The sequence below is a fragment of the Trichomycterus rosablanca genome, chromosome 7, assembly GCF_030014385.1.
Source record: "Trichomycterus rosablanca isolate fTriRos1 chromosome 7, fTriRos1.hap1, whole genome shotgun sequence".
Classification (NCBI taxonomy): Eukaryota; Metazoa; Chordata; class Actinopteri; order Siluriformes; family Trichomycteridae; genus Trichomycterus; species Trichomycterus rosablanca.
The window spans coordinates 22604215-22630000 of record NC_085994.1 but is presented as its reverse complement, the minus strand read 5'-3'; the positions used below and the strand labels follow the sequence as shown (position 1 = coordinate 22630000).

At 41.1% G+C, this 25786-nt stretch overlaps 1 protein-coding gene across 2 annotated transcripts in view; it reads right to left on the bottom strand.

The window, feature by feature from the left end:
* Nucleotides 1-25786, bottom strand: part of dpp9 (dipeptidyl-peptidase 9) — a 52543-nt gene that overhangs the window by 18169 nt on the left and 8588 nt on the right. Inside the window, exons 2-12 of one of the 2 annotated variants that reach the window (XM_062999143.1) lie at nucleotides 25265-25355; nucleotides 24953-25191; nucleotides 23570-23682; nucleotides 9250-9423; nucleotides 8968-9139; nucleotides 8551-8661; nucleotides 4546-4674; nucleotides 3960-4021; nucleotides 3690-3790; nucleotides 3331-3508; nucleotides 1830-1989 (exon numbers count right to left, since the gene is read on the bottom strand). In XM_062999143.1, coding sequence (XP_062855213.1) covers nucleotides 1830-1989; nucleotides 3331-3508; nucleotides 3690-3790; nucleotides 3960-4021; nucleotides 4546-4674; nucleotides 8551-8661; nucleotides 8968-9139; nucleotides 9250-9423; nucleotides 23570-23682; nucleotides 24953-25191; nucleotides 25265-25320 — 1495 coding nt within the window. In that variant the 5' untranslated portion in view covers nucleotides 25321-25355. The remainder of the gene's footprint in view (nucleotides 1-1829; nucleotides 1990-3330; nucleotides 3509-3689; nucleotides 3791-3959; nucleotides 4022-4545; nucleotides 4675-8550; nucleotides 8662-8967; nucleotides 9140-9249; nucleotides 9424-23569; nucleotides 23683-24952; nucleotides 25192-25264; nucleotides 25356-25786) is intronic. The other variant, XM_062999144.1, reaches the window with a different exon arrangement.

The following is a 25786-nucleotide window of genomic DNA, read 5'->3' as shown; positions in this document are numbered from 1 at the left end:
GTTTAGGAAATAATAAATAAAATAAAACAGAGCTGTGTGAATGTTCCCAAATTCTATGCCACAAAACCATTTACACGCTGTTATTTGTTTTGTCTGGACACATCTGGCAGGATATTGTTTGTATGTTTGTTTGTTTGTCTGGGTTTATTGCCATATCAGCAACATACTGGGTATATTTATGGCATAGACAGATATTGAAACTGTACATCAATATTGAGGCATGATGACGAGGACGGATACCGTCACAGTGACCGTTGGTAAAAAACGCTGCACCCACATGGGTCACTGTTTTCGATCCGTCCGCGGTGTTTTGGAAATCTAAGTCTGATTGAGTTGTATAAGCACAGGTAGTCAAGTGGTGACATATTCTGTTTCGAGGACTTTGTTACATTAAGTATTACAAGTAAAAACGTGACTACAAATCCAAAACAGATGTTTGTTTGTTTGATTCTTATGCCATGTTAGCTGCTATGGCTGTTATCATGGCTGAGTAACAGGTTCCGTTTTAAAAATCAAAATAAAGAGCCTTTATAAGGACTTGGGTGTGGTTTGCATAACTGAGAGGGTGTAAAGTTTAATTGATTAGATTTTTGTTATATCTTAAATGGTATTTTAAAGTCTTATTGCTTCTAAGAATATAAGAACTTTATTGTTCTGGTGTTGTTCACCTTTTGACAGAGGTTCTTGATCCACAAAGGGGGCAAGTGGGGGCCTTGGTGTGTCCTTTGCGGGATCTTACGTACATAATTTGCTCCCATCGTTTTTTAGGGCATCAAGTTCTGTTTTTATAGTAGGGTGGATCTCGTAGAATTTACTGATGATTTAGGTTTTCCATAGTTTTTTTTCCATAGTTTTGTTTGTTCGTCACTTGCTATGGCTGTTATCATGGCTGAATAACAGGTTCCGTCTTAAAAAGTCAAGGGGGGGGGGGGGGGGGTTCGATTATTTCTTCATAGGGGTTTATGAAGAGACTATAGGAATTTGGGTATTGGGTTTTGCAATCCTAGTGCTTCAAAGAACATGGAGGGTGGGTTACTGAGGTGAAGATTCACCCATAGTTGTTTGTATTGTAGAATTTTGGTGATGTTTGACAGAGGTTCATGCTCCACAAAGGGGGCAAGTGGGGGCCTAGTCTCCCTTTAGCAAGTACGTATGAGTGAGTTTGGTGTGTCCTTAGACTTTACAGGGATTAGGGTGTTGTTTGCATGACTGAACAGTTGTACAGTGTACAGTTAAACTGTTCTTAATTTATTGGGGGGGGGGGGGGGGTTGAGGTGAAGATTTCCTTGTAGTTGTTTGTATTATAGAATTTTGTTTGGAGGTTCTTAATCCAAAGAGGGGCCCCATCTCCCTTTAGCAGGCAGGTATGAGTAAGTTTGTTGTGTCCTTTGTGGGACCTTGTGTATATACATTGTTCCCATCGTTTTTGGGGTGTTGAGTTCGATCTGTTTTTATAGTAAGGTGGATCTAGTAGAATTTATTGATGATTTAAGTTTCCCACTCTTTTTGCCAAGCTTCTGTGGTGTATGCATTTATGGCAGGTCCGAGATCGGTTGGTGGGTAAGGGCATTGTTGGATTGGGGATGGTATGGCTTGTTTTGCTGCCAAGTCTGCTAATTTCCTTAAAGGGCGCCGTGTCAAAATATATATATATATATATATATATATATATATATAAATAAATATATATAAATAAATACATTAGCCACAGACAGAGGACACATCAAATCACTTTACTACATTTTAAGCTTTCCAGACACATAACAGGTGCTTAGCAGTTCCTGACATCTTCCAGAAAGGCTTAATACAGTATAAACAAAGCATCCTACCCTCACAGTGAAAGTAGTCTCTAGTCCACCGCTGGCATCCCGGCTGGATCAGGCTCGTGATTTTGTACAGATGGCAGAAGCCTGTTTTTGACTCGTTCACCCACAGGAACGTGATCTCGTCCTCGCTGGTTTGAATGAAGGGGTAGAATATATCGTGGACCTGTTGCCAATAAGAGAAGAGAAAAGAAAAGCCTAAGTTTTAAGTTGAGGCAGTAGTGGGAACATTTCAACTGCAAGAAAAGCCCAGTTTGGACAGGAACAGACCATTTGTATGAATGAGTCCATGTCTCCTACATAATCTGTGTCTTGGACTGCTGTTAATGCTCCGAATATACTACTGATTGGAATTATGCCCAAAAATATAAGCTACAGCGATGGTTCTCAACCTTTTTTCTTGGACCACCTTGACACGGGTTATGATATTCTTATGCTTTTGTGTTGTTGCTTATGAGAAATTCAATTAATCCATGATAAAGGTAAATATCTTGGTATTTTCTGGTATATTTTGGTTGATGTAGTGGGTTTACTTCTGGTGAACTAGTGGTAGGAGCTTCCTCACATTGGTGTACATCAGCGGGATCTGCATCAACAACTGAATTGGAATTATTCATAGTTGCCATCAATTGACTGCATTATTGTGGTGGCCAAATCTAATATGTGTCCATTCCTAAACACCCAGCATAGGCTATAGGTAGTATAAATTCAAATGTTATGACATCACAAGAGAGCTCATGTATACTAACAGCCTATTCATTTTCCCATCCCATCATAGTGATTTTAATGGGAAACCCTCTAGGCTGAGTAAGGCCTGCCAGTTGAGAACCACCGGGCTACAGGTTGTAAAAAATGAAAGCAACTTGAACGCAGCACTATAAACCATTGATAATAAGTGTAGTAACAGCAAGCAATCTGTAAACAATGGGCAAGATGTGGGACTTCAAACACCAGCTCTGGGAATCTGAACTCCCCGAGTTCAAATTTCAGCTCTGCTACTGGTCGAGTGAGTACCCCCTAGCAGGCACTGCCAATTGACAAAATTGGATACCAGTCTGCTGGGTGGGAAAGACTGTCTAACAAGTGTGTGGGGTCTTCAATGCTGTGCAAGGATTTTGGTTAGCAGCCTGAGGTGCCTGTATAGAAGTGGAGGAGCATGGGGATCGGTGAGTGTCTCAGATATCCGGTGTAATGTGCGAATCCACTGAACTATGGGCAAATAAGAAGGGGGTCGAGGTAACCTACACGATTACATTACTAGGTAACCAGTGTAAAAAAGAGAAACTCCAAGCTGCCCAGTTATTATGAAACAACATATTTGGCAGGTAAAAACAGAACATTGCCTCATGGAGTGGTGGCTCAACATCACCTCATCCGTTACGTGAGGGTTTGTGAGTTATTGCGCAACATCCACTACCATGTTTTTTGGTCGCATCTTATGTACAGATATGAAAATCTGCTTAAATATACTTTATCAATTAAAACATCATTAAATAAAGGCACTTACGTTGATCCAGATATCCGTCGCCTCCTCGTAAATAATAAAGGGTTGTACACCCTCGGGCATGGCTGCGACATGCTCTTCCCACTCGGACTCCTCCATGCTTACGCTCAGGAACAGGGATGGTGGCAGCAAAACCAGCTGCAGCTTCTGTTGACTGCGGTCCAGCAATACTGCCCATGCACTGGCATGAAAGAAACCAGTCACTTTAGCTCATTTGAACTAACCCTGCTATTTAGATTTAGGGCATCTATCATGTCTATAATACAATACAAGCAACTGATGGTTAAGAGCCTTGGTCTAACCACTGGTAAGCCTTTAATTATCTTATATAATAATATAAAAAATGTAAGAAAGCATCATACTATTTGCCGTCTTTTGTCCAGCCGGCCCGTGCGATGTACTCAGCTGCAGGAAATAGTGTGTTAAAAGGTAAAACAAGCTCCTTGATTTGCGTGCTCACAATCTACAGATCAAAAATGAAAAAAAACAAAAAAACAACAAGGATCAAGATTACAAGAAATGCAAAACAATCGATTAAATGGCTATAGGCTCAATGGTTAACTGGCTAATTTTGAATCCCTAATTTAAATGTACGGCCTGAAGCAAATTGATGATGAGTGTTCAATACTTACTTTACTATTCTCGTCAGTTCGGATTTCTACCAGTTTTAGACTTATCTGAGGGTTTTTACTACCTAAAAGCACAGAAGAAAACAGGTCAGGTCAGAATTGTGGAAAACTGAAATGAAAACACAAGACATTTTATATTATTGGGAAAAAAGTAACACAAGAGAGCGCCCAAAAATTAGAAATTAGGGTGAGATAATTATTAGGTTTTTTTTATTTATTTTTTTAATCTAGCAACTACATTGAGTGTTTGCAATAATATACCATTATTACTTTGTTGACACCCCCCAAATCCAAATCACTTTACAAATTATTATTTGTGTCAGTTAAATACATTTTTAACAGATTTAACAAATCACAGATTCTTGGTATTGCTGGTGTGCTCGCGGTGTTGATTTTGATAGATTCCAAGCTTATCTGGTTGTACTATGTTCCTTACCATACACTCAAAGTACCATCACTTGTTGGTCCAAAACCTATACAGGTACATAGAGTACTGGACCTCAAACTTTTGGTATTGGATCATTTCTATGTTCCTGGTACCAATACTTTGTGAGACAAAACATCTGTGATGTCAGAGTATGAAGATTACCGGTGCGAGGATATCTGTACACATCTGCTTTACGTTCCTCCAGTGCTGGAGATGGGACGTGAATGATCTCTACTTCCGACTCATCCACCTCTTCATAAAGCAGCTGCAGGGTTTTGCACCCAGCTGCATCTACAATAGAAAACAAAAGTATAAATACAGTAATTAGAAACAAATACTTCATCACTTTTATTTTTGTATATATATATATATATATATATATATATATATATATATATATATATATATATATATACATAAATATTTATAATATATTTATTCATACAAATATATATATATATATTAGGGCTGTCGTTAATCGCGTTAATTAACGCGATTAACGCGTTAAAATTTTAATCGCGATTAAAAAAATTTATCAAGATTAAAATTTTTAATCTAACTATTTTTATTTGGCATATACATGTGTGTCTCTGTGGTAATTAACTGTATTTCAGATGAATTAGGATGTAAAGCACATGAACTGTCCGATGATAAACTACTTTTAGCGGTTTTCACTTTTTTTACGTGTTGATGAAAAGATGAATGAAACCACGCAAGCTCTGTAACGAGTATCTCCATTGGCTGCTAGAGCTGTCCATCAAAACCGCGTAGCTCCGCCTCCTCCCCCTCCCCCTCCGGTAAAAAGTGAAACTCTGTGTGATGTTTCATCTCTACAGTTTATTCAGCTTATTTTATCACATGGTTATAAACATGATTTATATTTGTGATGTTTGTAGTTTTCTAAAAACACATTCGTATCTGATATTTATATGGACTAAGCATTTACATGGACTGTTTTAATTAACACTTTTTTTTATATAGCTACAGTCAATTACTTATAGATAATGTCTGTTAACTTGACTGTTTCAGGTATTTATAGGTGTTTAAATGGTAATTTAGAACAGTATTTCCCAGTATTCTTTCTGCACAAACACAGTATTAAAGGTATAGATCTATGAAATAATCATATTTGTGTTTTGATGCTTTATTGATGCCTTATATTAGATCAAAACATAATGATTGGTGCACCTGTTTTCAGTGTCAGGGTTATAAACAGGAAAAGATCCTCACTTTTGTCAGATAATGTGCTTTCTACAATGAATTTAGATTTAATAATTTTATCATATTTTATGAATGTTTTATTGGTAAACACGTTCTTGCAATAACAATGTGCATAACTGTTCAAATTTTGCTTAATTATTAGTTTGCGATTAATTGAGATGAATACATATACATTAGGGCTGTCACACGATTAAAAATTTTAATCGAGATTAATCTCGATTAATTTTGTTCTTTAATCGCGATTAATCTCGATTAAAATTTTTAATCGTGTGACAGCCCTAATATATATATACACTCCTGATCAAAATCTTAAGACCAGTTAAAAAATTGCAAGAATTTGCATTTTGCACTATTGGATCTTAAGAAGGTTCTAAGTAGAGCTTCACAATGCTAAAAGAAGAAATAGGCGCAAGAGACAAAAACTTTTGAGCAGGCAATTTATTGAAAACAACAATTTAACTGAAATAGGCTGTTTATCAGCTGATCAAAAGTTTAAGACCATAGCTCAAAAAAAACCGAAAACCCCCTCAAAACAGAAATCAAAGTGTCAAAAAAAGGACTCAGTAATGAGTAGCTCCACCATTCTTGTTGATCACTTCAAACAATCGTTTAGGCATGCTTGATGCAAGTGTTTTCAGGAGGCTAGTGGGAACGTTGCTCCAAGTGTTGAAGATGGCTTCACAAAGGGCATCCACTGTCTGGAACTGATGTCCATTTTTGTAAACTTCCCTTGCCATCCATCCCCAAATGTTCTCATTCAGATTTAGATCAGGGGAACACGCAGGATGGTCCAAAAGAGTGACGTTATTCTGGAAGAAGTCCTTTGTCAGGCGGGCATTGTGAACTACAGCATTGTCCTGTTGAAAAACCCAGTCGTTACCACACAGACGAGGGCCCTCAGTCATGAGGGATGCCCGCTGCAACATCTCCACATAGCCAGCTGCTGTTTGATGCCCCTGCACAACCTGAAGCTCCATTGTTCCATTGAAGGAAAAAGCACCCCAAATCATGATGGCGCCCCCCCACTGTGCCGCGTAGAAAACATCTCAGGTGGGATCTCCTTGTCATGCCAGTAACGTTGGAAGCCATCAGGACCGTCAAGGTAAAAAATTTTCACATCAGAGAATAAAACTTTCTTCCACCTTTCAATGTCCCATGTTTGGTGCTCCCTTGCAAAGTCCAAACGGGCAATTTTGTGGCGTTGAAGAAGACGTGGCCTTTGAAGACGTTTTTTGTTTCTGAAGCCCTTCCCTCGCAGATGCCGTCTGATGGTTATTGAGCTGCAGTCAGCACCAGTAATGGCCTTAATTTGGGTCGAGGATTGTCCCGTGTCTTGACGGACAGCCAATCGGATCCTGCGGCTCAGCGCTGGTGAAATGTTTTTGGGTCTACCACTTGACTTTTTTGTTCCATAACCCTCAGGGTCTTTTAATAAATGCAAAATGACTGTCTTACTGCATCCAATCTCAGCAGCGATGGCACGTTGTGAGAGGCCTTGCTTATGAAGCTCAACAATCCTACCACGTTCAGTCAGTGAGCTTTTTTGCTTTTGCCATCAGGAGGTCTTGACAGTGTAAATACTTGACAGAAAATGACATGGAATCCAAATTTCTGCGCACATTTTGGCTTTTAAAGGCCGTGGTCTTAAACTTTTGATCAGCTGAAAAAAGCATGTTTGAGTGTAAATGCAGTTTTCAATAAATTGGCTGCTTAAAAGTTTTTGTCTCTTGCACCAATTTCTTCTTTTAGCATTGTGAAGCTCTACTTGGAACCTTCTTAAGATCCAATAGCGCAAAATGCAAATTCTTGCAATTTTTTAACTGGTCTTAAGATTTTGATCAGGAGTGTATATATATATATATATATATATATATATATATATATAATGATTTCCTCCACTTCTGTATAGGCGCCTCGGGCTGCTAACCAGAGTCCTTACGCAGGTTACGTAAGTCCTTACGCAGCGTTTGAAGACCCCACCCACTTATTAGTCCCACCTTCCCACCCAGCAGACTGGTAGTCAATTTTGTCTGATGCAGGCAACTGCCAAATGTACCTGCTAGAGGACACCCAGCTGATCAGCTTTATATTTTAATAGGATGCTATAAGGTCGTCGGTTAATAGTAAGCCGTGAACCATTGACAGTCGGATATCTGTAGAAAGATTTTGGCAAAATATGCATGTCTGTCAATCCCATGACAGACATGTCAACATTTCATGGCTTACTATTAACCGACACACTGTCCATTACATCCAAAATTAAAAGCAGACCGGAAGACACATTTCCTGAGTATTCCTGAGCCCATGTGTTTACAATCGATACAGCAGCATGTCAGACATTTCTCTCAATTCCTGAATCTTTCAATAATATTAAGGACTGTAGATGGTGAAATCCTAAATTCCTTGCATTTGTGTCTTAAACTATTAGACTATTTGCTCATGTAGTTCTACTGCAAAGTGGAAAAGCTTGACACATGCTTGCTGATAAATGACCCACCCTTTTGCTAACGCTCTGTTTATACCAAACCATACCTGTAAACCTAAGTAAAGTTTTAATAGTTTATTATTTTATTTTTTAATAGTTTTCAAAATTAATGCTGGGTTAAATTAGAAATTGGTTTATATTTTTTTTAATAAGTTGAGTTTTAAAAAATAATATATTTTTTTTCCATAATGTGGTATAAATAATAAACTCAAACAATTAAGGCAAATTTCTATTGTTAGGCAATATATGACCATATTGCCCAGCTATATTTGCAATATAGTGAAACTTCCTTAATGTCCTTCGGGATTAATAAAGTATCTATCTATTTATCTACTTATCTATCCATCCATCCAGCTATACCCAACAAAAACAAATGGCACTGAGCTTTAGATGATGATAGCTGGGATTTATTGCCACGTCAGCACGCACTGAGCTTTAGAAGAGTACGTCTTGACACAAACCTTCAGAAACTGTTGGACACCACCAGTAGCCGGTAAAACGATCAAACTCCTCCTGGATCACAAAGGTTGCCACGCCAGCCGACTTTGGGTCATCCTTTACATTATTCAAGCCTACAGAGAAAACAGACAATAATAATTTAACAGGTTCTGCAACTCTAGACCAAATCGGCACAATTTCCATACACACTCTAACAAAGTGTCTTTATGTAGATGCCTGAATGGTTTATAGCACCACTGGGGATTACACCTGGATGACCCTGGATCCCGGCAGTAGCTCCTAGCAGAATTAATTTATGTGAATACGCACTGTTTAAATCAACAGTTTAATTTAAATGACATTAGGAAACTCGACTTGGCAGTCACATGACACATTTGGAGGATATCATACAAACATGCCAACCCCTTCAAAAAAATCACCTTTATGGCAGAATGTCAGCCGTCGCTCCTCCCCGCTTTCGATATTAGTCACCCACAGGTCATTGTTGTTGACGAATGCAATGAAGTTGGAATCACCGGAGCAGATCTTGGGGTCCATGCGAATCCCTGAGCACTGAGTCTTAATCTCTACAGGTTTCATGGGTGCTGTCTGCTAAACGGGACACAATTTTTATAGCATAGAAATACAGGAAAATGTTCAGGTGTAAAACATGGTGAAAAAAGCTGGGTTATTATTGAAGCCGAGAAACTGTGTCAACTCACAATAAAGCCGTTATGCCCGCCATCGTGACAATAGAAAAGGCTGTTGCTGGCTTGGAAGAGGAAAAGGCCGCTTTGCGCATGATAGTCATAGGACGTGATGCCGAACACGCCGAGTCGCTTCCTCTCGCGGAGGAGTTCCTCCTCCCGGGAGTACATGCCATGCTGAGGGGTTGCCTAATAAGACAAAAACAAGACAAAAACAAAACTAGAATGTAACAGTAGTTATTTTTACTGTGGACACCTGATTAAGAGCTTGTTGGATGTCCTATTTCAGAACCATGAGCATTAATACTGTGATCAATTACTAATCAATTACTACTAAGAAAATGTAGATATGCTTAGAGCATGATTGCCTATAGTCATATTCTAACATACCAAGAATACTGCTGCAATGGAATGTTACTGGTTGTGTATGTGGTGTATGTGATAAGAAGTGTGTCAGCTGCATTGTATGACCTCCAAAATCCAGTTCTAGCTGACTGAGACCAGTTCCTATGTTCTAGCTAGAGATGGTGAGTCGAGTCTGCGACACGTAAGTCGCACAAACAGCGACTTCAGACTTGACTCGGACTTGTTTCAAATGAATCGGACTCGACTCATGACTCACAAAAAAATGTATCGTGAACAACAAGAGTCACTAGCGTCAGCATGTGTTAACATTAGTTACGTATGACAATTTTATATATGTATAACACATGCTGACATGCAGAATACTTATAATAATAATTATTATATATATATATATATATATATATATATATATATACAGTGTATCACAAAAGTGAGTACACCCCTCACATTTCTGCAGATATTTAAGTATATCTTTTCATGGGACAACACTGACAAAATGACACTTTGACACAATGAAAAGTAGTCTGTGTGCAGCTTATATAACAGTGTAAATTTATTCTTCCCTCAAAATAACTCAATATACAGCCATTAATGTCTAAACCACCGGCAACAAAAGTGAGTACACCCCTAAGAGACTACACCCCTAAATGTCCAAATTGAGCACTGCTTGTCATTTTCCCTCCAAAATGTCATGTGATTTGTTAGTGTTACTAGGTCTCAGGTGTGCATAGGGAGCAGGTGTGTTCAAATTAGTAGTACAGCTCTCACACTCTCTCATACTGGTCACTGAAAGTTCCAACATGGCACCTCATGGCAAAGAACTCTCTGAGGATCTTAAAAGACGAATTGTTGCGCTACATGAAGATGGCCAAGGCTACAAGAAGATTGCCAACACCCTGAAACTGAGCTGCAGCACAGTGGCCAAGATCATCCAGCGTTTTAAAAGAGCAGGGTCCACTCAGAACAGACCTCGCGTTGGTCGTCCAAAAAAGCTGAGTGCACGTGCTCAGCGTCACATCCAACTGCTGTCTTTGAAAGATAGGCGCAGGAGTGCTGTCAGCATTGCTGCAGAGATTGAAAAGGTGGGGGGTCAGCCTGTCAGTGCTCAGACCATACGCCGCACACTACATCAAATTGGTCTGCATGGCTGTCACCCCAGAAGGAAGCTTCTTCTGAAGTCTCTACACAAGAAAGCCCTCAAACAGTTTGCTGAAGACATGTCAACAAAGGACATGGATTACTGGAACCATGTCCTATGGTCTGATGAGACCAAGATTAATTTGTTTGGTTCAGATGGTCTCAAGCATGTGTGGCAGCAATCAGGTGAGGAGTACAAAGATAAGTGTGTCATGCCTACAGTCAAGCATGGTGGTGGGAATGCCATGGTCTGGGGCTGCATGAGTGCAGCAGGTGTTGGGGAGTTACATTTCATTGAGGGACACATGAACTCCAATATGTATTGTGAAATACTGAAGCAGAGCATGATCCCCACCCTCCGGAAACTGGGTCGCAGGGCAGTGTTCCAGCATGATAATGACCCCAAACACACCTCTAAGACGACCACTGCTTTATTGAAGAGGCTGAGGGTAAAGGTGATGGACTGGCCAAGCATGTCTCCAGACCTAAACCCAATAGAACATCTTTGGGGCATCCTCAAGCGGAAGGTGGAGGAGCGCAAAGTCTCGAATATCCGCCAGCTCCGTGATGTCATGGAGGAGTGGAAAAGCATTCCAGTGGCAACCTGTGAAGCTCTGGTACACTCCATGCCCAGGAGAGTTAAGGCAGTTCTGGGAAATAATGGTGGCCACACAAAATATTGACACTTCAGGAACTTTCACTAAGGGGTGTACTCACTTTTGTTGCCGGTGGTTTAGACATTAATGGCTGTATATTGAGTTATTTTGAGGGAGGAATAAATTTACACTGTTATATAAGCTGCACACAGACTACTTTTCATTGTGTCAAAGTGTCATTTTGTCAGTGTTGTCCCATGAAAAGATATACTTAAATATCTGCAGAAATGTGAGGGGTGTACTCACTTTTGTGATACACTGTATATATACAGGGGTTAGACAAAATAACTGAAACACCTGTCATTTTAGTGTGGGAGGTTTCATGGCTAAATTGGACCAGTCTGGTGGCCAATCTTCATTAATTGCACATTGCACCAGTAAGAGCAGAGTGTGAAGGTTCAATTAGCAGGGTAAGAGCACAGTTTTGCTCAAAATATTGCAATGCACACAACATTATGGGTGACATACCAGAGTTCAAAAGAGGACAAATTGTTGGTGCACCTCTTGCTGGCGCATCTGTGACCAAGACAGCAAGTCTTTGTGATGTATCAAGAGCCACGGTATCCAGGGTAATGTCAGCATACCACCAAGAAGGACAAACCACATCCAACAGGATTAACTGTGGACGCAAGAGGAAGCTGTCTGAAAGGGATGTTCGGGTGCTAACCCGGATTGTATCCAAAAAACATAAAACCACGGCTGCCCAAATCACGGCAGAATTAAATGTGCACCTCAACTCTCCTGTTTCCACCAGAACTGTCCGTCGGGAGCTCCACAGGGTCGATATACACGGCCGGGCTGCTATAGCCAAACCTTTGGTCACTCGTGCCAATGCCAAACGTCGGTTTCAATGGTGCAAGGAGCGCAAATCTTGGGCTGTGGACAATGTGAAACATGTATTGTTCTCTGATGAGTCCACCTTTACTGTTTTCCCCACATCCGGGAGAGTTACGGTGTGGAGAAGCCCCAAAGAAGCGTACCACCCAGACTGTTGCATGCCCAGAGTGAAGCATGGGGTGGATCAGTGATGGTTTGGGCTGCCATATCATGGCATTCCCTTGGCCCAATACTTGTGCTAGATGGGCGCGTCACTGCCAAGGACTACCGAACCATTCTGGAGGACCATGTGCATCCAATGGCGGTGCCGTGTATCAGGATGACAATGCACCAATACACACAGCAAGACTGGTGAAAGATTGGTTTGATGAACATGAACGTGAAGTTGAACATCTCCCATGGCCTGCACAGTCACCAGATCTAAATATTATTGAGCCACTTTGGGGTGTTTTGGAGAAGCGAGTCAGGAAACGTTTTCCTCCACCAGCATCACGTAGTGACCTGGCCACTATCCTGCAAGAAGAATGGCTTAAAATCCCTCTGACCACTGTGCAGGACTTGTATATGTCATTTCCAAGACGAATTGACGCTGTATTGGCCGCAAAAGGAGGCCCTACACCATACTAATAAATTATTGTGGTCTAAAACCAGGTGTTTCAGTTATTTTGTCCAACCCCTGTATATATATATACACATATATATATATATATATATACAGTATATATATATATATATATATATATATACAGTATATACTGTATATATACAGTGTATCACGAAAGTGAGTACACCCCTCACATTTCTGCAAATATTTCATTATATCTTTTCATGGGACAACACTATAGACATGAAACTTGGATATAACTTAGAGTAGTCAGTGTACAGCTTGTATAGCAGTGTAGATTTACTGTCTTCTGAAAATAACTCAACACACAGCCATTAATGTCTAAATAGCTGGCAACATAAGTGAGTACACCCCACAGTGAACATGTCCAAATTGTGCCCAAATGTGTCGTTGTCCCTCCCTGGTGTCATGTGTCAAGGTCCCAGGTGTAAATGGGGAGCAGGGCTGTTAAATTTGGTGTTTTGGGTACAATTCTCTCATACTGGCCACTGGATATTCAACATGGCACCTCATGGCAAAGAACTCTCTGAGGATGTGAGAAATAGAATTGTTGCTCTCCACAAAGATGGCCTGGGCTATAAGAAGATTGCTAACACCCTGAAACTGAGCTACAGCATGGTGGCCAAGGTCATACAGCGGTTTTCCAGGACAGGTTCCACTCGGAACAGGCTTCGCCAGGGTCGACCAAAGAAGTTGAGTCCACGTGTTCGGCGTCATATCCAGAGGTTGGCTTTAAAAAATAGACACATGAGTGCTGCCAGCATTGCTGCAGAGGTTGAAGACGTGGGAGGTCAGCCTGTCAGTGCTCAGACCATACGCCGCACACTGCATCAACTCGGTCTGCATGGTCGTCATCCCAGAAGGAAGCTGACGCACAAGAAAGCCAGCAAACAGTTTGCTGAAGACAAGCAGTCCAAGAACATGGATTACTGGAATGCCCTGTGGTCTGACGAGACCAAGATAAACTTGTTTGGCTCAGATGGTGTCCAGCATGTGTGGCGGCGCCCTGGTGAGAAGTACCAAGACAACTGTATCTTGCCTACAGTCAAGCATGGTGGTGGTAGCATCATGGTCTTGGGCTGCATGAGTGTTGCTGGCACTGGGGAGCTGCAGTTCATTGAGGGAAACATGAATTCCAACATGTACTGTGACATTCTGAAACAGAGCATGATCCCCTCCCTTCGAAAACTGGGCCTCATGGCAGTTTTCCAACAGGATAACGACCCCAAACACAACCTCCAAGATGACAACTGCCTTGCTGAGGAAGCTGAAGGTAAAGGTGATGGACTAAACCCAATTGAGCACCTGTGGCGCATCCTCAAGTGGAAGGTGGAGGAGTTTAAGGTGTCTAACATCCACCAGCTCCGTGATGTCATCACGGAGGAGTGGAAGAGGATTCCAGTAGCAACCTGTGCAGCTCTGGTGAATTCCATGCCCAGGAGGGTTAAGGCAGTGATAATAATGGTGGTCACACAAAATATTGACACTTTAGGCACAATTTGGACATGTTCACTGTGGGGTGTACTCACTTATGTTGCCAGCTATTTAGACATTAATGGCTGTGTGTTGAGTTATTTTCAGAAGACAGTAAATCTACACTGCTATACAAGTTGTACACTGACTACTCTTAGTTATATCCAAGTTTCATGTCTATAGTGTTGTCCCATGAAAAGATATAATGAAATATTTGCAGAAATGTGAGGGGTGTACTCACTTTCGTGATACACTGTATATATACAGTGGGGTAAAAAAGTATTTAGTCAGCCACTGATTGTGCAAGTTCTCCTACTTAGAAAGATGAGAGAGGTCTGTAATTTTCATCATAGGTACACTTCAACTATGAGAGACAAAAAGAGAAAAAAAAATCCAGGAAATCACATTGTAGGATTTTTAAAGATTTTATTTGTAAATTATGGTGGAAAATAAGTATTTGGTCAATAACAAAAGTTCAACTCAATACTTTGTAACATAAACTTTGTTGGCAATGACAGAGATCAAACGTTTCCTGTAAGTCTTCACCAGGTTTGCACACACTGTAGCTGGTATTTTGGCCCATTCCTCCATGCAGATCTCCTCTAGAGCAGTGATGTTTTGGGGCTGTCGCTGGGCAACACAGACTCCACAAATTGTCTATGGGGTTGAGGTCTGGAGACTGGCTAGGCCACTCCAGGACCTTGAAATGCTTTTTACGGAGCCACTCCTTCATTGCCCGAGCGGTGTGTTTGGGATAATTGTCATGCTGGAAGACCCAGCCACGTTCCAGCTTCAATGCTCTCACTGATGGAAGGAGGTTTTGGCTTAAAATCTCACGATACATGGTCCCGTTCATTCTTCCCTTAACACGGATCAGTCGTCCTGTCCCCTTTGCAGAAAAACAGCCCAAAAGCATGATGTTTCCACCCCCATGCTTCACAGTAGGTATGGTGTTCTTGGGTTCTTCTTCTTCCTCCAAACACGACGAGTTGAATTTTTACCAAAAAGTTCCATTTTGGTTTCATCTGACCACATGATATTCTCCCAGTCCTCTTCTGGATCATCCATATGCTCTCTGGCAAACTTCAGAAGGGCCTGGACATGTACTGGCTTAAGCAGATGGACACGCCTGGCACGGCAGGATTTGAGTCCCTCTCTCGGCGTAGTGTTTACTGATGGTAGCCTTTGTTACTTTGGTCCCAGCTCTCTGCAGGTCATTCATCAGGTCCCTCCATGTAGCTCTGGGATTTTGGCTCATGATCATTTTGACCCCACGGGATGAGATCTTGACCCCAAGGGAGATTATCAATGGTCTTGTATGTCTTCCATTTTCTTACAATTGCTCCCACAGTTGATTTATTCACACCAACCTGCTTGCCTATTGTAGATTCACTCTTCCCAGCCTGGTGCAGGTCTACAATTTTCTTCCTGGTGTCCTTCGACAGCTCTTTGGTCTTGGCCATGGTTGAGTTTGGAGTCTGACTGTTTGAGGCTGTGGACAGGTGTCTTTTATACAGATAACGAGGTCAAACAGGTGCCATTAATACAGGTAACGAGTGGAGGACAGAAGAGCTTCTTAAAGAAGTTACAGGTCTGTGAGAGCCAGAAAACTTGCTTGTTTGTTATTGACCAAATACTTATTTTCCACCATAATTTACAAATAAATTATTTAAAAATCCTACAATGTGATTTCCTGGATTTTTTTCTTCTCATTTTGTCTCTCATAGTTGAAGTGTACCTATGATGAAAATTACAGACCTCTCTCATCTTTCTAAGTAGGAGAACCTGCACAATCAGTAACTGACTAAATACTTTTTGGCCCCACTGTATGCATAAACAAAACATTATAAAAATTATAATAAAAGCAGCCATATATACAGTATATATATATATATATATATATATATATATATATATATATATATATATACTGTATATATATATATATACAGTGTATCCCAAAAGTGAGTACACTCCTCACATTTCTGCAAATATTTTATTATATCTTTTCATGGGACAACACTATAGACATGAAACTTGGATATAACTTAGAGTAGTCAGTGTACAACTTGTATAGCAGTGTAGATTTACTGTCTTCTGAAAATAACTCAACACACAGCCATTAATGTCTAAATAGCTGGCAACATAAGTGAGTACACCCCACAGTGAACATGTCCAAATTGTGCCCAAAGTGTCAATATTTTGTGTGACCACCATTATTATCCAGCACTGCCTTAACCCTCCTGGGCATGGAATTCACCAGAGCTGCACAGGTTGCTACTGGAATCCTCTTCCACTCCTCCATGATGACATCACGGAGCTGGTGGATGTTAGACACCTTGAACTCCTCCACCTTCCACTTGAGGATGTGCCACAGGTGCTCAATTGGGTTTAGTCCATCACCTTTACCTTCAGCTTCCTCAGCAAGGCAGTAGTCATCTTGGAGGTTGTGTTTGGGGTCGTTATCCTGTTGGAAAACTGCCATGAGGCCCAGTTTTCGAAGGGAGGGGATCATGCTCTGTTTCAGAATGTCACAGTACATGTTGGAATTCATGTTTCCCTCAATGAACTGCAGCTCCCCAGTGCCAGCAACACTCATGCAGCCCAAGACCATGATGCTACCACCACCATGCTTGACTGTAGGCAAGATACAGTTGTCTTGGTACTTCTCACCAGGGCACCACAACACATGCTGGACAGCATCTGAGCCAAACAAGTTTATCTTGGTCTCGTCAGACCACAGGGCATTCCAGTAATCCATGTTCTTGGACTGCTTGTCTTCAGCAAACTGTTTGCGGGCTTTCTTGTGCGTCAGCTTCCTTCTGGGATGACGACCATGCAGACCGAGTTGATGCAGTGTGCGGCGTATGGTCTGAGCACTGACAGGCTGACCTCCCACATCTTCAACCTCTGCAGCAATGCTGGCAGCACTCATGTGTCTATTTTTTAAAGCCAACCTCTGGATATGACGCCGAACACGTGGACTCAACTTCTTTGGTCGACCCTGGCGAAGCCTGTTCCGAGTGGAACCTGTCCTGGAAAACCGCTGTATGACCTTGGCCACCATGCTGTAGCTCAGTTTCAGGGTGTTAGCAATCTTCTTATAGCCCAGGCCATCTTTGTGGAGAGCAACAATTCTATTTCTCACATCCTCAGAGAGTTCTTTGCCATGAGGTGCCATGTTGAATATCCAGTGGCCAGTATGAGAGAATTGTACCCAAAACACCAAATTTAACAGCCCTGCTCCCCATTTACACCTGGGACCTTGACACATGACACCAGGGAGGGACAACGACACATTTGGGCACAATTTGGACATGTTCACTGTGGGGTGTACTCACTTATGTTGCCAGCTATTTAGACATTAATGGCTGTGTGTTGAGTTATTTTCAGAAGACAGTAAATCTACACTGCTATACAAGCTGTACACTGACTACTCTAAGTTATATCCAAGTTTTATTTCTATAGTTTTGTCCCATGAAAAGATATAATGAAATATTTGCAGAAATGTGAGGGGTGTACTCACTTTTGTGATACACTGTATATATATATATATATATATATATACAGTGAAGCCCGAAATTATTCATACCCCTGGCAAATTTTGACTTAGTTACTTTTATTCAACCAGCAATTTTTTTTTTGGACCGGAAATGACACAGGCGTCTCCCAGAAGATAATAAGACGATGTACAAGAGGCATCATTATGGAAAAAAATATTTCTCAGCTTTTATTTACATTTGAACAAAAAGTGGCATGTCCAAAATTATTCATACCCTTCTCAATAATTAATAGAAAAGCCTTTATTGGCTATTACAGCAATCAAACGCTTCCTATAATTGCTGACCAGCTTTTTGCATGTCTCCACTGGTATTTTTGCCCATTCATCTTTAGCGATGAGCTCCAACTCTTTCAGGTTGGAGGGTCTCCTTGCCATCACCCTGATCTTTAGCTCCCTCCACAGATTCTCAATTGGATTCAAGTCAGGACTCTGGCTGGGCCACTGCAAAATGTTAATGTTTTTGTCCGCTAACCATTTCTTCACCACTTTTGCTGTGTGTTTTGGGTCGTTGTCGTGCTGAAATGTCCACTGGTGCCCAAGGCCAAGTTTCTCTGCAGACTGCCTGATGTTGTTGTTGAGAATCTTGATGTATTGATCTTTTTTCATGATGCCGTTTACTGTGATTAGGTTCCCTGGTCCATTGGCTGAAAAACACCCCCAAATCATTAGGTTCCCACCACCATGTTTGACAGTGGGGATGGTGTTCTTAGGGTTGAAGGCTTCTCCTTTTTTACACCAAATGAAGGATACATCATTGTGGCCAAACAATTCAATTTTTGTTTCATCTGACCATAAAACAGAAGACCAGAAGTCTTCTTCTTTGTCCAGATGAGCATTTGCAAAGGCCAAGCGAGCTTTTGTGTGCCTTTTCTGGAGAAGTGGCATCCTCCTTGGTCTGCGTCCGTGGAACCCAGCAGTGTGCAGTGTCCGTTGGACTGTCTGCCTTGAGACGTTGCCACCAGCAGAGCCCAGATTCACCAGGATGGCCTTGGTGGTGATCCTTGGATTCTTTTTCACCTCTCTCACTATCCTCCTGGCCAGCACAGGTGTCACTTTTGGCTTCCGACCACGTCCTCTGAGATTTTCCACAGTGTGGAATGTCTTGTATTTTTTAATAATACTTTGCACTGTAGCCACTGGAACTTGAAAACATTTAGATATGGCCTTATAGCCCTTTCCTGACTTGTGAGCTGCCACAATGCACAGCCACAGGTCCTTAGTGAGCTCCTTTGTCTTAGCCATGACTGTCCACAAACCAACTGCAGAGAGTTGCTGTTTTTCACCTGTTGAGTTGATTAAAACAGCTGTTCCCAAAGAATCAGGGTAATTAGGATGCTTTAGAACAGCTTGGACTATTTGGAATGGTATAGAACTTTGGATTTTCCCATAGACTGTGACAGTTTGCAAAGGGTATGAATAATTTTGGACATGCCACTTTTTGTTCAAATGTAAATAAAAGCTGGGAAATATTTTTTTCCATAATGATGCCTCTTGTACATCGTCTTATTATCTTCTGGAAGACACCTGTGTCATTTCTGGTCAAAAAAAAAATTGCTGGTTGAATACAAGTAACTTTAAGTCAAAATTTGCCAGGGGTATGAATAATTTCGGGCTTCACTGTATATACAGTGTATCACAGAAGTGAGTACACCCCTCACATTTCTGCAAATATTTTATTATATCTTTTCATGGGACAACACTATAGACATGAAACTTGGATATAACTTAGAGTAGTCAGTGTACAGCTTGTATAGCAGTGTAGATTTACTGTCTTCTGAAAATAACTCAACACACAGCCATTAATGTCTAAATGGCTGGCAACATAAGTGAGTACACCCCACAGTGAACATGTCCAAATTGTGCCCAAAGTGTCAATATTTTGTGTGACCACCATTATTATCCAGCACTGCCTTAACCCTCCTGGGCATGGAATTCACCAGAGCTGCACAGGTTGCTACTGGAATCCTCTTCCACTCCTCCATGATGACATCACGGAGCTGGTGGATGTTAGACACCTTGAACTCCTCCACCTTCCACTTGAGGATGCGCCACAGGTGCTAAATTGGGTTTAGTCCATCACCTTTACCTTCAGCTTCCTCAGCAAGGCAGTTGTCATCTTGGAGGTTGTGTTTGGGGTTGTTATCCTGTTGGAAAACTGCCATGAGGCCCAGTTTTCGAAGGGAGGGTATCATGCTCTGTTTCAGAATGTCACAGTACATGTTGGAATTCATGTTTCCCTCAATGAACTGCAGCTCCCCAGTGCCAGCAACACTCATGCAGCCCAAGACCATGATGCTACCACCACCATGCTTGACTGTAGGCAAGATACAGTTGTCTTGGTACTTCTCACCAGGGCGCCGCCACACATGCTGGACACCATCTGAGCCAAACAAGTTTATCTTGGTCTCGTCAGACCACAGGGCATTCCAGTAATCCATGTTCTTGGACTGCTTGTCTTCAGCAAACTGTTTGCGGGCTTTCTTGTGCGTTAGCTTCCTTCTGGGATGACGACCATGCAGACCGAGTTGATGCAGTGTGCGGCGTATGGTCTGAGCACTGACAGGCTGACCTCCCACGTCTTCAACCTCTGCAGCAATGCTGGCAGCACTCATGTGTCTATTTTTTAAAGCCAACCTCTGGATATGACGCCGAACACGTGGACTCAACTTCTTTGATCGACCCTGGCGAAGCCTGTTCCGAGTGGAACCTGTCCTGGAAAACCGCTGTATGACCTTGGCCACCACGCTGTAGCTCAGTTTCAGGGTGTTAGCAATCTTCTTATAGCCCAGGCCATCTTTGTGGAGAGCAACAATTCTATTTCTCACATCCTCAGAGAGTTATTTGCCATGAGGTGCCATGTTGAATATCCAGTGGCCAGTATGAGAGAATTGTACCCAAAACACCAAATTTACCAGCCCTGCTCCCCATTTACACCTGGGACCTTGACACATGACACCAGGGAGGGACAACGACACATTTGGGCACAATTTGGACATGTTCACTGTGGGGTGTACTCACTTATGTTGCCAGCTATTTAGACATTAATGGCTGTGTGTTGAGTTATTTTCAGAAGACAGTAAATCTACACTGCTATACAAGCTGTACACTGACTACTCTAAGTTATATCCAAGTTTCATGTCTATAGTGTTGTCCCATGAAAAGATATAATGAAATATTTGCAGAAATGTGAGGGGTGTACTCACTTTTGTGATACACTGTATATATATATATATATATATATATATATATATATATATATATATATATATATATATATATATATATATATATATATGATTATTATTATTATAAATATTCTGCACTCTAATAACGCCGTCTTAACTCGCAACGCACACAATGGGTAAATGTCACAGCTAGGGGATGTCCCGATCCGATCTCACAGATCGGGATCGGGGCCGATCAAGGCATTTTTAACTGATCGGAAATCGGCTTTACTAATGCCGATCATAACCCGATCTTTTGTTTTACGTCAGCATGTCCCCTGTCCAACAGCGGTGTAATGTCTGCAATGCGAGCGTTTCACGAGGCGGTGGGAGCAGAGCTGCGTTCATTACTGTAGAATTTTACAATTTATATGGTGTGTGAGTCGAGGATCACTCCGGTTTACAAAACAATAACTTTTAATCCCAGTATGAAAACTTCAGGACCATAACATACAGCTTTTACAAGTTTACGTGTTACAAGACTGAACGACATCTCAGTATCAAGCACTCTGATTGGCTTAGTTATGTAACCGAGCGTCGTAGCGATGCACTTGCTTAATAAAGAAAGAAATACACGGTATATTCACCAATTGTCGGGAGCAAAACACTTTATTAACTTCTTCTGTTCCGAATAGCGGACAGCCAGAGCCGAGCACGCTATCCCATGCACTATGGAAGCCCCAAAGGGTCAAAACACACTCACTTTGCGTAGACCCGTCCATTATTCATAACAAAAGAGTGACTTTCCATTTTATTTTGGTATTCAGGTTTTACTGTAATGCTGTTAAGGAACTTATTTGTTTTTTTTATATTCAAGTTAAGCTGCTACACCACTTGTGAGTGGAGATTTTTGTTCATTTTTAGTGTATCACTGCATTAAACAGAATTATGTTCTTTGAATATAAAGTTCAAAGTGAAACTGTAATTATCTCACTTCATTTTTACTACAATGCTGCACTAGGTTTGTTTACTTTTATTTTGTAAAAGAACATTAAGCAATAGCTTGGATGCAGGCAATTTTTTTCCTACAGCACTGCAGAGCTATTTAGTTGTTAAACATGTACATTGGATTAATTTGAATAACTGTAATGTACTTGAAGTGTGCACTGTGTAAACAGTATTATCTAGTTCTTATCTAGACAATATCTAGAAAATACAAGTATCGGTTTGAGAATCAGAATCGGTATCGGATCGGGATCAAAATTAAAGATCGGGATCGGGATCGGGAACAAAAAAACATGATCGGGACATCCCTAGTCACAGCCAGCTTCCGGCGTAGTGATAAAGCGTCGCTCCCTACTCCCTACACAGTTTCAAGTTCACTTCATTTAAACATTTTCGTTACCTTTGGATTGGAATATCACTTAAAATAGTTGAATACCCTATGTAGTGCACTTCACAGGAACAATTGGGGTGAATGGAACGCTTCTACAGAATTGGCGCTAATAGTTGAAATTGTGCTTTCTTAACCAATCAGACCTTCTGATTTTAATTTTTAGTAAGAAATGCTGCTATTTGCATTAATTCAGTTTGCGTCACACAGATGATGTGTCAATGAAACGCTTGATTGGCTTTCTAAAGAGTTAGCATTACTTTTACTTAGTTAGGGTTTTTAATTATGAGCACACATTTACAAAATAACAGATTATATTCCTAATGGGACAACACACAGTTATACATTTAATAGCATCTGGAAGAACATAAGCTAAGGTAAATAGTGGTTATGATTTTTTGCTGTGTTTTGGATTTTGGCCGCTGTGCCGTGACTTATCGCGCGCTTTTGCTTTGCAATGAAAACAAAACGTATCAGTTTAAGCTTTTAACTGGTACCTTCTTGTTACGGAAATTACATTTATTTGCACAATGACTAGGAAAGTAAAGGCACTGAGTAAAACAGCAAAATGCAGTTGCTAATCTGTTGTTGTTTTATATCTGAACTTAAATATTATTTGTTTATTTCTACGCTACATTTCCAATATATGTTTTGTGTATATTATATTGACTCGTGACTTGACTCGGACTCTAGCCTAAAGACTCGTGACTTGACTCGGACTCTAGCCTAAAGACTCGTGACTTGACGCGGACTCGTTTTTTTGTGACTTCTGAACATCCCTGGTTCTTGCTAAGAAATTTCTGTCTACAGGAGTATATAAGGATGATACTCATAATCCAGTCAGTCTCTGAGGTATTTCATTAAGGGTTTTTCCACCACAATACCTTTCGCCCTTAATTTCCTAGTGGCTACAGCCTTTACAAAGTGTTCAGAAGCTTCTGAATCATCAATACTGTATACGCTGTAGCACCAAATCATGTTCAAACAGGATGGCTGCCTTCTTCCAGCAAAGTCCATTTTAACAAGTGCTAAATACAGCCAAAAAACCTTAACAGACAAAAAAAGCATTAAGCCAAAGTGGGTTTTTTTCTCAGCAGCTTTAAGGAGATGAAAATGATTTACCTGAAAATGATCTAACATCTGTTTCCATGATAAAACCAAAAGAGCTTCTTTCCTGATCTTCTTTGGAATTTCGGAGTACAGTAGCGAGTTTTCTCTGCTCCCATATGGCATACCTAAACAAAAACATCAAAATTCGAATGAATACAGGAACAAGTTATTCCAGCTCAATTGGCGGGTATTAAAGATGTGATAGAATAAGAATACTTAATTACTGTACTTCAATAATTGTCTTATTAAAATAAATCAGAATTCTCTTTTCTTTCACCCTTTAAAACCTGACATAAATCTGTTTGAAATAGATTTTTAAACATTTTTTAATTAATTAATTTTAATAATATAAAGGAGCATAAAGATTGGACTCTGGAGCAATGGAAGAAGGTCATGTGGTCTGATGAGTCCAGATTTACCCTGTTCCAGAGTGATGAGCGCATCAGGGTAAGAAGAGAGGCAGCTGAAGTGATGCACCCATCATGCCTAGTGCCTGCCGTACAAGTCTGTGGGGGCAGTGCTATGATCTGGGGTTGCTGCAGTTGGTCAGGTCTAGGTTCAGCAACATTATGTGCCCAAAGAATGAGGTCAGCTGACTACCTGAATATACTGAACGACCAGGTTATTCCATCAATGGAATTTTTCTTCCCTGATGGCACGGGCATATTCCAAGATGACAATGCCAGGATTCATCGGACTCAAATTGTGAAAGAGTGCTTCAGGGAGCATGAGACATCATTTTCACACATGGATTGGCCACCACAGAGTCCAGACCTGAACCCCATTGAGAATCTTTGGGATGTGCTGGAGAAGACTTTGCGCAGTGGTCCAAATCTCCCATCTTCAATACAAGATCTTGGGGAAAAATTAATGCAACTCTGGACAGAAATAAATGTTGTGACATTGCAGAAGCTTGTGGAAACGATGCCACAGCGAATGAGTGCCGTAATCAAAGCTAAAGGCGGTCCAACTAAATATTAGAGTTTGTGAGCTTTTTTTGGCCATGCAGTGTATATTTTAAGCCGCCAAAATGATTACGAACCAGCCCAAATTTTGTCCACCTGCAAAAAGCGTTTCACCCTGCCAATTTCCAACAAAATCGGAAAACCGGCCAATCTGGCAACAATAAATATGTCTCCTTTTAAAAGTAAAAAATTCTCGTAATGTCACTCCCCTCTGGACAGGTACTCGCGCCCCACAGGTTGAAAACCCATGACGTAACTAATAGGGCAAAACTGAATGATCATTTACTTGCTCGTCTGACAAAAAAAAATCAGATTAACAATTCTACAAGACATTTGGTTCATAATGAATCAAAAGTAGTTCAGCAAGCTTTCATCCCTGTTAGTACTCCTAAATTACACCCTTCAGCACAGCGCTGAGTAAAAACCTTACCGAGATAGTAGAGGCGATGAGAATGAGGGCCCAACTCGTCGTTCTTCTGCACGAACTGAAAGTCGTGAGGCGCCTTGTTGATGATCATGCCGCAGTACTTCCGACTTCCGTGAATGATCTCGCGCAGGCCGTCCCACGAGTGCTTCTCCACGAAGAACTGCGAGGGAACGTCGTCCATCTCCACCACCTCCGTGCTGTCCGAAAGGTCGTCTACTGTGGTCATCTTGACGGCTGCTAAACTGAGAACAGAAACCTGTGAACAATCGCTGATAACGTTATGTGATGGTAAAAGGGCCGAATATGATCAAATACCTTTTCCAAGTTCCTTCGGTTTTGTCTTCGAGTTTCACCCTTTTTACTCTATGCATTAACCGGCACACACGCCTCCGCAAGATCTGGCAACCTGTAGAGAGGTCAGAGAAGGTTTAAAAGCTAATATTAAAATCTGCAGGTTTTAATATTTCCATTTCATCAGCTCCAATTACCATATAGGAGCACTTTGTACTTTTACAATTACTGACTGTAGTCCATCTGTTTCTCTACATGCTCTGTTAGCCCCCTTTCATTCTGTTCTTCAATGGTCAGGACCCCCACAGGACCACTACAGAGTAGGTATTATTTGGGTGGTGGATCATTCTCAGCACTGCAGTGACACTGACATGGTGGTGGTGTGTTAGTGTGTGTTGTGCTGGTATGAGTGGATAAGACACAGCAGCACTGATGGAGTTTTCAAACACCTCACTGTCACTGCTGGACTGAGAATAGTCCACCAACCAAAAATATATCCAGCCAACAGCGCCCCGTGGGCAGTGTCCTGTGACCACTGATGAAGGT